Raw genomic sequence first — 15,921 nt, forward strand, 5'->3', positions numbered from 1 at the left:
AAAAAGTCCTCTTTCCCATCTGTGTGATGTCCCCGCTGACCAGGCCCCAGGGACCTAGGCTCCCCTTTCTCCCACCCTGTGCCCCCCCTTTGCTGTGCCTCTGATCTTTTGCGTGAGCTTTGATATACTGTTTTGTCTCCGGAGTCCATGAGATCTCAGTAGCCTTATAATAAACACTTCTTTTGCTTCAGCTAGTGTGAGTGGATTCTGATTCCTGCAGTCAGCCTGTCCCTGTCTAGAATGCAAACGATGAATGTGGCTTCTGATACAGGCCAGCTGAGAGGTGGGGGTGCATTGTGCAGGTTGAATTCTACTAGGAAGCTGGAAGTCAAAAGATGGGACTTGATTGAGATGTTCGCTGAGATTATGCCAACTGTTGTGACAGATAAACCCTGAAACCTTAGTGGCTTAACACAATAGAAGTTCATTTCTTATTTACACCATGGTGTGTCGGGGTTCCTGGTCAGGCAGCCTTCAACCAGGGACCCAGCTCCCTCCATCTGGCAGCCCCTCCCTCCCCTACAGCCCTGGGGTCCCTCGTGCCCAGTCACAAGGGGTCAGTGACCCACAAGGGGTCACTCCTGTCCAGAAGTGACCAAGGTTTCTTCTACTCATTTGCCTGGGTGAAAACGCGTTTCAGTCACCATAATGTACAGAATTTTCTTTCGAATAATAAAAATGTGTTGGAACTTGATATAGGGATGGTTGCGCAACACGGTGAATGTACTAAATCCCACTGAGTGATACACTTTAAAGTGTTAATTTTATGTTACGTGAATTTCATCTCAATCCAAAAAAAAATGTGAGTGGCCCGGGAAATGGTGGTCCCAGCTGCTGCTCCCTAGTGACGACTGCACACTCCGGCAGGGGGTCATAAACCCTTGGTGACAAGCAAAATAGCTGTGTGTCCGTCTCCTCCCTTCCACAGAACACACGTATCTCCTCCACAAGGGGGGCGGTCCAGAGACCTCTCAGGCCCTGGGACCCAGCTCAAAGCTTCTCCCTGAGAGTTTGGATGTGGCTTCTCCTGCTTTGGTGACATATCAGTAAAAGGACAAGTTATCTAAATCCCCCCACCTCCAAACTCAACACCCAGAGGAGGAGCAGAAACAGCCTGAGCGCCATACATACTTGTATTCAGAGAGGGGAAGAAGGGCAGACAGAAGCATCCTGGCACCTGGCGATTGTGAGCTCCTGCTGGGTGGGCAGCGAGGAGGTGGGCAGCGAGAAGGTGGGCCCCTGGAGCATTGTTCTTTGTGGTCCTGACTCCGCCCTCTGGGAGATCTCTCCTTGACCAACACCACCTGGGCTGCATCTAAAGTGCAAGTTGGGAAATGTGCCCTGCTTGCAGGCTGTACATCTTGCACAAGCTGACTTCCTGGCTGTGCAATCTTGGGGCCCCAAGGGCTGTTTAATGCTTAGTCAGTGAAAATCTTTGCTAGTTAGGGCGCGTCATTTCTTTGGCAATAGGATGCCCTAAAATTGTAGTAGGCACACACACACAAAATGCATTGTGTATGCTTTTAGTTGTATGATGTTCAAGAACAGGCAAAATGAATCCAGGATGACACTGGGTTTGATTCGGTTGCTACAGACACGAAGATGGAGACTCAGAGGGGCTGTGACTTGCCTGAAGTCATGCAGCCAGTTTGAGCAGAGGCGGGACCAATGTCCAGCTCTCCAAATTTAGGGCCCAGGGAGCTGCCTTTCACACTTGGCTGTCATGGGGAATGAACAGTCATGGCAGTTTCCAAATGTAGCTTTTTTTCTTTTGGTGCTTTTAATGAGCATATATGAAGTACACTGCCAATTTAATTCAATTATAATTAAGTAACCAGAAGGCTGATTATATTGTAAATTTAGATTAAAGAGCTGTTATGATCAATTAGGTTTGATTGTAGAGTGCTTTGACACTTTTTTCTGGCCTCAAGGAAAATTTATTTATATAAAACTTTTCGCTTATTCACTTGCATTTTGACCACAGGTCTGGAGTGTTAGTAACTGAAGTTCTCAGGGTAACCCCTGGTTACCATCTGGTGCAGATGGGGACCTCAGCATACACATCCTGTTGGTGGTCAGAGCCACCAGACGCTGCTGGGAGGCTATAGCAGGGTACCTTTAGCTTCCCCTAATAGAGGGTACCATTGAAAGAGGTTGGAACTTCAAAGGGACTTCAAGTCCTACACAATCGGAAACATGGAGACAAGGCAGATCCAGGGTTGGTTAACTTGACTTTAAAAACTTCCTTGAGGACCCAGACTCATTTCATCTCCCTGCTCTACCAATCTGAGCATGTTGGCTTCTGATCTCAGGCTTCTGACTGAGTGGGTGCAGGTCGGTTGCCGCAGCCCCAAGCTTTCCCGTGTTCCCAGAGGGGACGTTCCTCCTTGTACCCATGGACCCTCCCATGGACTTCTTAGGACTCCTTAGCTGGGCTTCCAGCACAGACCCATTCCCATGTCAACCACAGCTCCTGAGGAATCTCCGTTGGGAAAATCACGATTCATCCTGTAGAGCCCTTCCCAGAGCTCATGGCTGCCTGATGCCTGCCAGCAAATGAGCAGAGGCCATGGGGACAAGGGGTGGCTCTTGGTTAGGCTGCCAATGGTCCATCCCTGGAGCCTGTGTGGCCATGGCCCAGGTGGATCTGGCTGAGCCCAGCTGGTCTGCAGTATCAGGACCAAAGAATCCAGGGCCACATGATCGCTTCTCGACTCCCCATCAGATATCTTCCATCGTTGTGTTCCTGGGGGCTAAGGTTTTGCATTGTCTGTAGGAGCTATTGGCAGGATAAGGCACAGGCAAGCAGGGGAAAGGAATGTAAAAGAGAGGACCTTTTAGAATATGATGAAGAAGGCAAGCTGACTGGAAGATGAGAGAGAAGTCCATTTGGCTATGGGAGAGGCCAAGCTGCCCGTCATCTCTGGAGAGTATTGAGAGATCACCTTGGAAACAAAGAGGGAAGGGGATGGGCCTTCAGCATCCCAGGACTGCTCCCAACAGCCCTCCGAAATGGGTGTTATCCGGCCCAAACTCTACCGCTTTGCTGTGCCAGGCTGCTTCCCAAAGTGATTTACTCCCTGCTGCCACCACCATGTGTGACCCACTTCCGACAGTGGAGTGTGGTGGCCGTGTGGGCCACAGCTCAGGGCTCCTTGCCCCAGGCCTTGGGAATTTCCTTAAGCTTCAGCTCCATCTGGAAAACTGGAACTCGTAGGGTTCTTGTGCGAATTAAATAAGTCAATCCTTAGAAAATGCTTAGCACAGTGTCTAGCACATAGTTAACAGGCAATGAATATTTGCTATTTTTACCACTACTATTGATAACCTCATTATTGCTAATATTATTATTACTCATGGTGTTCTTGGCCAGGTGGAAATGCTGGCTAAGGCTGTGGCTTCACAAGCCCCAGACTCCTTCTCATGACTCATTTGATGTGTGGTTCTGAGTTGGGAGGAAATGCCCCGGCACGCCAGATGGGAAATGCTCCTGGGATGGGCCTGGCACAGAGTTGAGCGCATGGCCGCTAAAATTATCAACCTGCTCAGGGGCCTTCCCATTTTCCCTCCGGTCACCCCAGGGACACTGTGCTCCAGGAGAGAGGGCTCCACTTTGAATCTCTGCACAGGCATCCACTGCTTCCTTAAAAACACATCCCTCAACACGCCAGCCCAGCTGAGTGCGTGGAAGGTGAACGATGGGTCCACATAGTTACAAAAGGCCGTTGCATTCCCAGAAAGCTGAAAATAGTGTAGAATTCTCAATCATAGTTGTTCTTTTTGACAGCCCTTGATAATATTTTGTTGCCTTTTGAACTTAATTTTTTCTTCTAATTTGCAATTCAACACACAAGTAACTGACTAAAGTCCAGTGAATGGCTGATAGAAGTTAGAGTCTTTGTTTGCAGCATTCCTAATGGTTCCCATCTGTGTCTAATGGGATTAACTTGACAGCTTTTTAAAATCACTGGTATCAGTTCATCTGGTTTTCTACTCATTTTTTACAAACAATAAGGCAAAAACGTGCAATTTTCATAAATACATACTGTGTCCAGGTAGTGAAAGGGACCTGCCAAAATCGACCTGTTGGCTGGAGAGAGGCATTTCTGTGCCAAGGCCGAAACTGTTTGGGCTGAGAGTATGAAAGACAGGTCTGTGTATAATATATGAAAATGTCAATTGTGTGTGAAACATGGAGTGTGTTTCTGCCCCTTCTTAAATATGACAAGATAGATGCCAACTCCTCCCAACTGATTGGTGTGGCTTTTAAAAGGCTCTGGCCTCTGCCCAGGGCTAATCTATCGAGAGCGCTGGCCTCAAGCTCATGAAGCATCACGGTCCAACCACCTGGCATGCCAATGAGAATTTCCTGGATTGATTGGCCATGAAGAACCAGGTGTTTCGCACTCGCGGCTGCCAACTGCGGACATGCCTGTAGCGCCTGGCAGTGCTAGCTGATGGCAGACAGCCTGAATTTAAATCTCAGGAAGGGCTTCACTCTCAGCTGTGTTAGGCCCAGGTGTTCCTTTGCCCTGCAGCTCCATCGGGACTGGATGCACTGGCTCGTCCAATGCTGTTTTATCACCCAAAATGCAAACCGTTACTTTTAATAAACTGAATTCTCATCTCCAAACTTCTCTGTAATCTCCCCTGGCACAATCTTTCGCCCCTTCATTCCTTTACAATCCCTTCTGCAGTACCTTCTAGAACACTTGCTCTTTGATCGGCACACTCTTATTTCTATTGTTTCTTCAGATATTTCCTCCAAGTCTTTGCCTTAAACCCACACTTGGCTGCTCCCGCAGAGCACAGCTTCCCTGTGACCTCTCGTGGTGACGCTGACGTCTCATACCCTGTCTTCCTGCAACGGGGAGGTGGTCTTGCTGTCCTCCTTGCTCCATTCTGTTCCTTCCTTTCCCCGTGGAAACTCCTCTGGGGCTCATGCCACTGGGTTTTTCCAGCCTCGCTCCTCATAGCGACCACCCCCTGGTTGTTACTGCCCTCTTACTTTCCTTTCTGGATAGCCTTTATCTTTACGTCAACTCCTGGCACCATTCCCACAAGAAAAACTTCAGCATCCTCATGGTCGGCCCTTCAGGGCTCTGAACTCTGGGTCTCTGCCTCCTCACCAGGCCCAATTCTCATATTTCTGGCAAGATACAAAGGGAGGTTCGTCTGTATGTTCAAATATTTAAATGCTATACAACTATTAAATAGTTGCAGGTAAGAAACTATTAAATAATGCATGTACTCTTCCACTTTCTTGGTAAATATGCCTTTATATGATGACAGAAAATGTGTAAAGTTAGGGTAACGTATCAGAGATGACTGAATTGAACTGTTTATGTGCATGTGTGTCTGGGTGCTCTTTCCATAGGATTATTATTGCAATAGGTAACAAAATAAAGTCATACATAACTCATAAATTATATGTGTGCTAAAAAAGTTAATTTAAAAAGATTCATTGAAGTAAATTACTAATTATGTTGATATAATCAAGACTTTCACATAATTTGTGTTTTTTTTGAGAGTAATGACTAATTAGAGAAACTTCTGGGGACATTGTAGTTCTTAGGGTGTTTTTCCTTAATTTCAAAATGGAGAAACTATGTTTAGTTGAGGTTGAAGCAACTGAGATTGCCAATTAAATTCCTAAAGCAATACTTATATTTGAACTGTGAATTTAACATATCATGTTCATATCATAAACTCATAGATGATCTGATATGAATTTAATATGTCATGTTTAATATGTAACATTTAGATGGGCTTAGATTGTATATGATCAATTATTGTCACAGACAATAGCATAGAATATTTTAATTTCATTATATGATTTGCTATCACCAAATATAACTGTTTCTTAAAAGCAATATTAACGCCCTAGCTCAGTGGATTAAGCTCCGGCCTACGAACCACATGATCGCGGTTCGATTCCCAGTCAGGGCACATGCCTGGGTTGCAGGCCAGTTCTCAGCAGGGGACTCAAGAGAGGCAACCATACATTGATAATTCTCTCCTTCCCTTCCCCTCTAAAGATAAATAAATAAAATCTTTTTTTAAAAAAAGCAATATTAAGATCCATACAGTATTTTAAAGCATTTTCTTTCAAATCCTTCAATGCTGGCATATAATAAGAAAATTGACAACTGCAATATGCTTTTCATTTATTACATCTTTTCCCAGGTTATATTTTTATGTATGTTGGCCAAAAATGGTCTCTATAGAAATTAGTTTTGAGAAATTTTGTATGAGTGTTTTTCATAGTCAGACATACATTTTTGTTTCCTTTAAACTTTTCTTTAACTATTAAAAATGCTTTAAAAATGAAATAGAAAAACTTAGCTCTATATGGTTTTATTTTGGAAGCAGCAGTTCACACCAAATAGCTGTGGATAGTGCAAACATAAAAGTAATTCCATTTCCCCCCAACGACTATAATTCACTATATCTGAGGATCTTCTAATGTTTCACTTAATTCTTCAAGTGCATTTCATCTTTCTTGTTTCAATTAAATAAAATTCCTTTAACACAGAGTAGCTCCAAGACCATGAATTAGAACATGCAAATGGACACTCGGCAACAGCTGGGAAATGAGACTTCGTTATACAAGCATCTAGTGCATTAATGCTGAGTGGAAAGGGTTTCAGAAGTGAATTAATGTGCCTTCTCCTTCAGTGAAGTGCTTCTGTCGCCCGAATCCTCCCTGCACTTCGACATGCCACTGCCTTGTGTGTGGGTGCTGGAATCCACCCAGAAACCCTGAAGGCATCCAGAAGCGGTCCCTGTGGTCTGAGGACCTGGGGTGCTAATTCGAACCTTGCGTCTCTTGGTAATGACCCGTCCTGTGGTTTCCTGATTAAGGACAGCCATCTGGCACCCGCTCTTCAACCCCACAGAGGATTCTGACTCATAAACAACTCTACCTTTTCTTTAGTTGTCAGGCCCCTCTGCCTTTATTTTCTTATCCAGCTTAGAGTTCACAGCTGATTCATCATTTCCATCACTCATCCACCCCTTTTTCCATTGCACTGTCTGATAAAGCATCAGCCTTGTATGAACATGATCCTCTATCCAGGTCTGTATCAGGACGGCTGAGTCATCCTTTAAAACTTTCTTTTCCTCACCTTCAATATTCAGGGCACCAAATCCTGTATATCCTAACTCCAAAACAAATTTGCTGTCTACTTCTCTCCTCACTACCACCCCACTGGTCCACACCACCGCCGTCTCTTGGCTGCAGTGTTGCCCTAACTCTCAGGTTGGTCTCTCTTTTTACTCTTCTTTCCTACAGCTCACTTTCCTTAGGGCAGTCAGCTGCCCTTATAAATTGTAAGTCACATTTTCCTTACCTCTTTTGCTTTTAAATAGAAACACAAAATCCTCAACGGGGCTTGGAGGGCCATGCATAACCTGGCTGTCTCCTGCCTTTCCTTCACATGCCACATCTTTCCTGCTCCTGCATTCCTCTCCCGTCTCATTACCTTCCCTTCTGTTCTTAGATGACGCCAAAGGCCTCCCGTCATCGTTCTCCTGCCTGGAAAATTCTCCTTCTAACTTGCTGACTATCTCACACCCATCCTTTCATCTGAGCAGAAACACACTTTTCCAGAAAGTTTCTCCTTGAGCACCCAGAGTAAAATAATTTTCTCTGTTATGCCCTCTTAGAGCACTAAGGAATTTCCTTCCTGGTGCTTGTTCTGGTTTGGCTAATGTGGTTAACTGGTTAATACTCGGCACCTTGGTGCAATGGAAACTCCACGAGGGCAGAAGCCCTTATTGTCTGCTTATGCCTGTTACCCAGCACAGTGCCTGCACTCAGACACATTTGTGAATGACTAATCGAAAGGGAAAGGCCGGCCACAGGGTGCTGGCGGGAAAAGCTTTTGTTTTGCAGCTTCCTTCAGCCTGAAGTCATTGCCTTCAGCTCCTAAAGTCACCAGATTGGTGCAGAAAATCTGCATCATTATCTCTGTTCCCCAGCTAGAATGGAATGTAGGATTTGGATGCTAAAAGGTAAAGAGAAGGAACAAAATCCAATATGGAAAGAAATGAGGAAGAGAGAATAAGGTGTTTCTGTAAGCAGTAATCTCAGCATTCAACTACTGAGACTTGAGTTATTTACTGTTTCTAATCCTCTTACCTTCTAATCAAGATCATTCCAGTAGCTTTGCATTTAGACTTTCAGTGGTGTTATGCATTCACAAGTCATTTCTTTGTCAAATGTTCTATTGGTACCATCATAATCTCCTAGGGATGAAAAAGTATTCATTCTTCTTTATTCTAATATAGCTCAGCCCTATCAAAGCTACATTTTTATGTTTTCCATGTTAATGCTACCATGAAATAGGACATTTAAAATGAAATAGCAATTAAAAGAAATTATTTATATGTTTGAATGTCGTCTATCAGGATCTCCTCTGATTCAATTAGTCCTTGACTACTTAGAAGAGGCATGCACAGTTCTTGGACTTTTTCATAGAATTTTTCTTCTCTTTTGCCTCTTCTTGGTCTCAGCAATTTCACTTTACTAAGAATTCTGTGAGATAGAACTAGAGAAATGAAACAAATTATGTGGGATACGGTAGGAAAGATGAAACGATGTAAAAATGGCAAGATTAAACTTTGCTTTTTCTTAAGGAAAATGTGTTTTGTAGTACAGGTTATGTTTTAAGAGTTGATGAAAGAATAAAGAACTGTTGATGTGGACTAAGACTTAAACTAGATTTAAGTTAACCATGCATTTATTCATTGAAACATACGAAACAAGTGCAATGAAATATTCTGCAGGAAAGGTAACATTAAGATATTTAACGCCATACGAAGACGAATTCTTAGTGACAAAGTCTCTATGCCTGTTTTAACTATTTTTTGACAATTAACCACATATATATTTTATAATTAAATAAACACAAATTATGTCTTTCTTGATTGTAATCAGCCAAACCATAGTTTTGAATAGATACATTGATTAGGGAGCAGCTATAAAGGAGAGAGGTGGAGAGGTTGGGGTGAGGTTGTGGTCATGGGTAGCCTGCAGCAGATGAGCTACTCAAGCTTCCAGTGGGCGTTGTTGCCTACCCAGCACTCATTTAAACCTCCCAACTCGACCCCAGTTTTTGTTCTGGTATTTTCCCTTCTCAGCCAATGTACTTAAAGGAGAAGCTGATCCCACTCTGAATCACAGGGGTAGGACTTATTGGAATAAATGCAAACTCTTTCCAGTAAATGGCTCTGGAACAGAGGCTGAAAGTATTGGATCAGGAACAGGCCAATGAGACACTGATAGGAAGTTTACCAAGAGCTTTTGGGAAAGAACCTGTAGACTCATAATAGAGAGCTACCGAGGTCATGGGCCCTCTTCACCTTGACATGTTTCTGTGTATCTGAGGCTCTGGGCTGGGATCCCGAGGGTAATCCCTGCCAAAGAGGCATCAGGACAAAGAAGCTGGCAGAGAGCAGAGCTGGGGCCCTGACTGAACTTCCCCTCCCCTTTGCCCTTCCTAGACCTTGTTAATGAGCCACTGAATAGCTTTGATTCAAAGCCATTTTTACTTGAGATTCCTGCTTTCTGGAAGCCAAAACAAACATTTTAAAATATAGAATTTCAATTTATACTTCCTTAATGTTGTTTGTGTTTATTTTTTAAAGCATAAGGTATGGAATAACTTTCTAATTATAAAACTAATACATGCTCATTGTAGAGAACATAGAAAATCTTGAAAAGTACCAAGAACCATTAAATCCTCCTAAAATCCTATTACCCCTTAGAAACCTGCTATTGATGTTTTGAATTAGTCTTCTCTTTACATATACAAACTTACATATATTTTATATATATATATGATATAGATATATCATATATATATATATATTTATCCTGCTTTAGACAAACTTACAGCCTAGTGGGTAACAGGAAACAAACCAGAAAGACAAACAGATTAATATCAATGACTATGGACAGTTGGAGTAATTATTAACCTGAGTTACCACTGTCCAGTGTTGTTGAGGCAATGATTAATGGTAATGTTATTCCCCATCTCCACATACCAGAACAAATCATCAAAGATTTTAAATAATAACTATTAAAATATAGTATGCTTTTATGTGTAATATCACCAAGTCTCACAATGTCGGTAAAATCAACCAGTTATCAATATGTCCATTTGGTTGGACATATGTCCTTTCCCTTCGGTAGGTGGTGTTTCTTCATAGTTATGGTAAGTGTGCCCTGCCAGTGATGACTTTCACCCAACCATGATTTTTCCTCTTGGGGGAGGAAGAAACTTTCCTCTGTTGTTCAATGTTCTTTTGGCAGGTCTAATAATGAAGCATACATGAGACAGATTAAGAAGAGAAAATAACCAAATTTAATTGCACATGTATGCATGAGAGAGTCACACACCACACACACACATGAGAGGTTCAGGGGCCACAGGGCATTCTGAGCTAAGGATGAAGTAAGATGTCTGGTGAATGCAGAGGGGAGGAAGGTCATATGCAGAATGATAATAGCAAATGTTTAGTTATTTCTGATGAATAACTCTTATTATGGGCAAGAATTTTATAAATTCTTCTAGGTATTTAAGGCGGGGACAGAAGCTTTTCTTGAGTCTCCCGTATCTTAGTTAATTTAGCTCAAAATAATCCACATACCCCAAAGGCAGATTTTAGGGTGACTCATTCTGAACCCTAACACCCTAAGGTGTATTTAATCGATTAGTGCAAAAATGAATGTCTACTGTTGATCATTTTAGCTGCATGCATGTGAAAGGTTCAGCATTCACCAGTATGCTGGGCAAAACTTCCCTGGCTGTGATAGTACCATTTTCTTCAGTTCTAAATGTTTTCTAATTTCTGTTATGATTTTCTGCCCCATGTGTTGATTGGAAGAGTAGAAATTTGGGAGTTTCCTGGCTGACTTTTGGTTGTTGACTTCAAACTTAACTACACAGTGGTCAGCAAATGTGCTTGTTATGATACCAATTCTTAGACAAGTAGAGAGACTTGCTTTATAACCCAGTATGTTCAATTTTTATGAAAGTTTCACATATTATTCTTGAAAGGACTATATATATATCTGCAATTATTGAGTGTAATGTTCTACACGTATTAGTCAAATCAAGCTTGGTAATTGTGTTGTTATTTGAATCTTCTCAGTCCCCTGAAGACTTTTTTGTTCCCTTGATCTATGTATCAGTTTTTCTGTGGCTGCTGTAACACATTACCACAAAAGGGTATCTTTGTGAGGCTGGAGATAGTTAGGAGGGAGGAAACTCCGGGGGTGCCCCAGGGCTAAGACAAAGGACATCAATACAGGACAGAGACCTTGTTCTAAGACTCGTTGTTCCTGCTTTTCGGACAAGTGCTGAATCATGAACGTACCTGTGCAGAAGATGCTACATGACCCCTGCTTCATTATAATAGCATTGTCACATTGCTATTATGTCACATTGTAGCCACCTCCTCTTATCTATTCTTCTATCTCAAATCTCCCTCTACCTTTCTTTTATGAGGACACTTGTCATTGGACTTATGACCCACCTGAATAATCCAGAATGATGATTGTCTCATGATCTTTGATTAAATCTGCAAAGACCCTGTTTTAGAGTAACATTCACAGGATCCAGGAATTAGGAAATGAGCACATGTTGTTGGAGGGGAGGTTACTAATAACCCACTGCAATCTGTTAAAGAGCTGTGCGAAAATCATCTGCTCTGGTGGTAGGTTTCTTTCTTCTTGTACTTGCCAACTTTTTGTGTTTGAACCAATGTTATTAGAGACACATTTATGACTTTTATTTCCTTTTATTATGTAAAAACCTCTCTTTACCTCCAGTCACATACACCCATCCACCTACCTAGAAAGTCTATCAATGACAAACTCAGCTGTTAGTCTGAAAATGACTTATTCTTCCTTCTCTCCTTCTCCGTTGTTGCCGTTGGGCAGAGAATTGTGAATCCCCGACCCCGCCTCACCATTTCATGCAATTGTCTGTCCCCCCCTAATTTTGTATTCCCAAAATAAAACACTCCCAGAGAATTAAAAAACATGTGCTGATTCAAAAATATGTCTTTAATTAATATAAGAAAGCCGTTCTGAAGTTAAATCATTCTAAGGTATTGGCAAAATCGTTCCATTAGGCATAGTGCAGACTATATTGGGAAAACATATGTAAAGAAGCTGAAACAAATGTGGATGTTGAAGTACATATATTTCCTAGTGGCTTAAGTGATTCTTCATTTCACACTATTTGCAAATTTTCGGGAGTAAAGATTCATTATCTGCTAAGTTAAATGTAGTAAAGTTTTCTCTAGACACTCCTTCTCAGCACCAGTAGCTAGAGCAAGCTCAACAAAGAATTATAGCATAGATTCTGCTATTACTTATATTGCTATTATTTGAGAATGCAGAGGAATGAAACTTGTAAATTACATAATCTTTCCTCTCTGTTCCTCAAGATATACACAATCTTAAACTTGTACTAAGATTAGTGAAATGGTACATGAAGATTGGTATTTTTAAATTTAAAATTTGGCTGGCATAGCTCAATGGATTGAGCGCGGTTCAATTCCCAGTCAGGGCACATGCCTGGGTTGCAGGCCAGTTCCCAGCAGGGGACACATGAGAGGCAATCATACACTGATGTTTCCCTCCCTCTCTCCTTTCCTTCCCCTCTAAAGATAAATAAATAAAATATTTTTAAAAGCCCTAAAATATTTAAAAAGCCATGAACATTTCAAACACATTATTATTGTTGTGGTGGTTATTATTATTAGCCATCCTGCTAAGTTTCACTTCTTTCTCTTGGTTTTCAGGGCCTGGGCAGTGCGAGCTAAAGTCCTGGAGCAGTCCCATAAAGGGCTGTCCAGGGGGTCCACACGTTTTCACGTTTCAAGGCGCTATGCGGGGGGCGGCTGTACCTCCCTATATCCGTTCTCAAGCCAACACCGGGCTGCGAGGCCTCTGTGATGCGTTGGTCCGGTAAACCGGGTCAGCACAAAACACCTTTGAATCGGTGGAAGACCGTCGGCCGGGGCTTTTACTCAGCTTTTGGAGTCTTCCAGATTCCTGGTCGTCCGGGTAACTAGAGTGCAAACGCGCATGCGCAGCCCAGGGCCCTTGTGACGTGAGGCCAGGGCGCAGGTGGGGCTAGGAAGGTTCGCCCGGGCCCTGGGCCCCTGGGTTCTCCAAGGCTATCGGAGGCGGGGCGAACCGCTGCCCTATTGCATGACGGTGACTCACAGCTCCCGCCCCTTTTTGCTTTGCTCTCTGGAAGCGGGTTCCTCGAACCACGTGCTTTCCTGGCCGCTCCCCCAGCTGCCTTTTGGAAGACGCTGTAAAATGTCGTGAGGGCCGTTGCCGCTTTACGGTTGCCTCTCCCAGAGCAGAGCCCAGGAGCGCCCACCGCCGTCAGCCGCGACTTCTGGAGTCAGTCCGGCACACAGTGCGAGGCCCAGCGTACCACTGTCTTCCCGGTCGCGCCCTTCTGGCCCCCGGCGATGTGACCGCGAGGAGGCTGTCGTGCCCCCTGGCCCGGGGTTGACACGGGCGGCAGGTGCCTGCAAGGCGGGTGGGTGCTGGGGGCCAGCAGGATGGAGGAAAGCATGGAAGAGGAGGAGGGGGGCAGCTACGAGGCGATGATGGATGACCAGAACCACAACAACTGGGAGACCGCCGTGGATGGCTTCCGGCAGCCCCCACCACCCTCTTCGTCGATTCCAGCCCCTGTCCGAGAGCCTCCGCGGGGGCAGCTGCTGGCGGTGCCAGCTGTCTCAGTGGACAGGAAAGGCCCCAAGGAGGGGCTCCCGTTGGGGCCGCCGCCACCGGAGCCCAATGGGGTGATCATGATGTTGAAGAGCTGCGACCCGGCGGCCACCGTGGCCAAGGCGGTCCCCGCCCCCACTCCCAGCTCCACCATCAACATCAACACCTCCACCTCCAAGTTCTGTGAGTCCAGCCTTTCCCCAGCAGCCTTGGCTTTCCTCCTCCCCCACCCAGACACCGCATCCACCCCTTTCGGAGCAGCCCCGCTTCCTTTGTTTCAGGCCGGGGTCTCCTTCCCTCCTCTCCCGTCCCCGCCTCCTCCCCCCGTTTGGTGCCTTCGGGCAGCGCCAGAGCGGCCCTGTCTTCTTATGTTACCTGGCCTAGAGAAGCACCCGGTGCGCACATAGCCCCAAGGCCTCCTGCAGACGCGATCCTTATCGCAGCCGGCTGTCACTCAACATTAGGACGGTCTTCTCCCTACTTCCCTCTTAAAGTTTCATCCTCAAACGTGAGAGGAAAATAAGGCGGCTGGAGTTTCCATAGAGAGGAGCCTTCAGTCTTTTTTTTGCAGCGAGAGAGAGAAAAATCTGGGAGCTTCCATTCTTGTGCTTTTAGCTAGGCTATGTTAAACACATTAGGAATTACAAAGTTGACCTGTATCTACATTTGTTCTTTATCTTCTCCAGTGTTGCCCTCCTGCATCCCAATAGGAAAATATCCGAGTTGCTTGTTGGGTAAACCAATGCAGTGGGAGCTGTGACATCCGTTTGGAAGATAGTAACCCATAAAATTATTTTCAGAGCAGCCTACACTGATATAAATAAGCCTCTCAGCATGTGTCCAAATCCAAAATTCTGTTGGCGTGTTGGACTTTATTTTAGTGATTTGCTTTAACGCTCAGTTGCAGGCAGAAAAGTTCAACACCAAAGTCTGTTTTGTAATCCGAAACTGCCCCCAACCAGGATGTATGCTTCCATAGCTAGGGGAAAAAAATCTGCTTTTGCTTTCAGTGGGTTTTCTTGGGGCAGGGAGGAGGGAAATTGACCGTCACAGGAAAGTTTTTGTCTCTTACTATTAATTTCTCTCCTGCAAGTTTTGAATGGCGTCTGGTAAAGCAACTGGAGATTTCATTTCTAGTTACTAATTCTACCAACCTGCATCAATAATTGTTCAGTTAGCATTCCAGAAAAATGTTTCCCATAATTCAGATATATAATCACAGACTTATACTTTTTTGGTGAGAACACATAATCTTATTTATTTGCCTTCAAGATACTGCTTTAATCAGAGGCATTCATATATATAGGTATGGTTGGTAAAATTTGTATTTTATTTTTCCTATGTTATGCATATATGGGGATAATAGTTATATCATATACTTTGTGTGTTGAAGTCTGTGGGGAAACCAGACCGGGGACACAGTAACAGGGTGATTTATCTGAATGTTGAAGGAACCTTGCTGTAGAGCTTAAACAGAGTCCGTTTGAAGAGTTCAAAAAACAAACCTAAAAAAGCAGAAATCAGTGAAATTAAGGAACAAAAGATTTGCCAAACAAAAAGATTGTTCTTTGGAGGTAAATAAGCTTGACAGACCTATGCTTAATAAGATAGAAAAAAAGATGCAAGTAAAATGTATGAGATACTGTAGATAACCACAAACATGAGATTTAAAATTTTATGAATTTATGAATAAGTCAATAAATTTGATAGCCTAGATGAAATGTGTAGATTTTTTAGAAAACTATAAACTGAAAGTTGATGGTTGGTATCAGAAGAAAAGCTTGAATTGCCTAATAAATCTTTAACAAATTGAAATGGTAGTTTCAAGACCTTCCCTTTAAAAAACTCTAGATCCAGGTAGTCTTTAAGCAAATTACATTGACTTTTATTTATTTTTTTATTTTTTAAGATTTTATTATTTATTTTTAGAGAGGGGAAGGAAGGAAGAAAGAGAGGAAGAGAAACATTGATGTGTGAGAGAAACGTTGATTGGTTGCCTCTCACCCTGTCCCCAGCTGGGAACCGACCTGCCACCCAGGCGTGTGCCGGAGCAGGGATTGAACCCAGTGGCCCTTCACTTTGCCAGACGATGCACGATCAACAGCCACACTAGTAGTTGCATTGAACTTTTGGATAACACTTAATTTCTTTTT

General features: G+C 43.6%; 1 protein-coding gene across 2 annotated transcripts in view; it reads left to right on the forward strand.

The window, feature by feature from the left end:
• Positions 1 to 13,334: 13,334 nt before the first annotated feature.
• Positions 13,335 to 15,921, forward strand: part of CACUL1 (CDK2 associated cullin domain 1) — a 55,750-nt gene continuing 53,163 nt past the window's right edge. For both annotated transcript variants that reach the window (XR_005068462.1, XM_037059664.1), the window contains exon 1: positions 13,335 to 13,951. Coding sequence is in view for 1 of the 2 variants with exons in the window: in XM_037059664.1 (XP_036915559.1) it covers positions 13,597 to 13,951 (355 nt within the window). In the remaining variant the exon portion in view is untranslated. The remainder of the gene's footprint in view (positions 13,952 to 15,921) is intronic.

This window comes from Sturnira hondurensis, unplaced genomic scaffold, assembly GCF_014824575.4.
Source record: "Sturnira hondurensis isolate 20B ecotype Veracruz unplaced genomic scaffold, ASM1482457v3 Scaffold0011253, whole genome shotgun sequence".
Lineage (NCBI taxonomy): Eukaryota > Metazoa > Chordata > Mammalia > Chiroptera > Phyllostomidae > Sturnira > Sturnira hondurensis.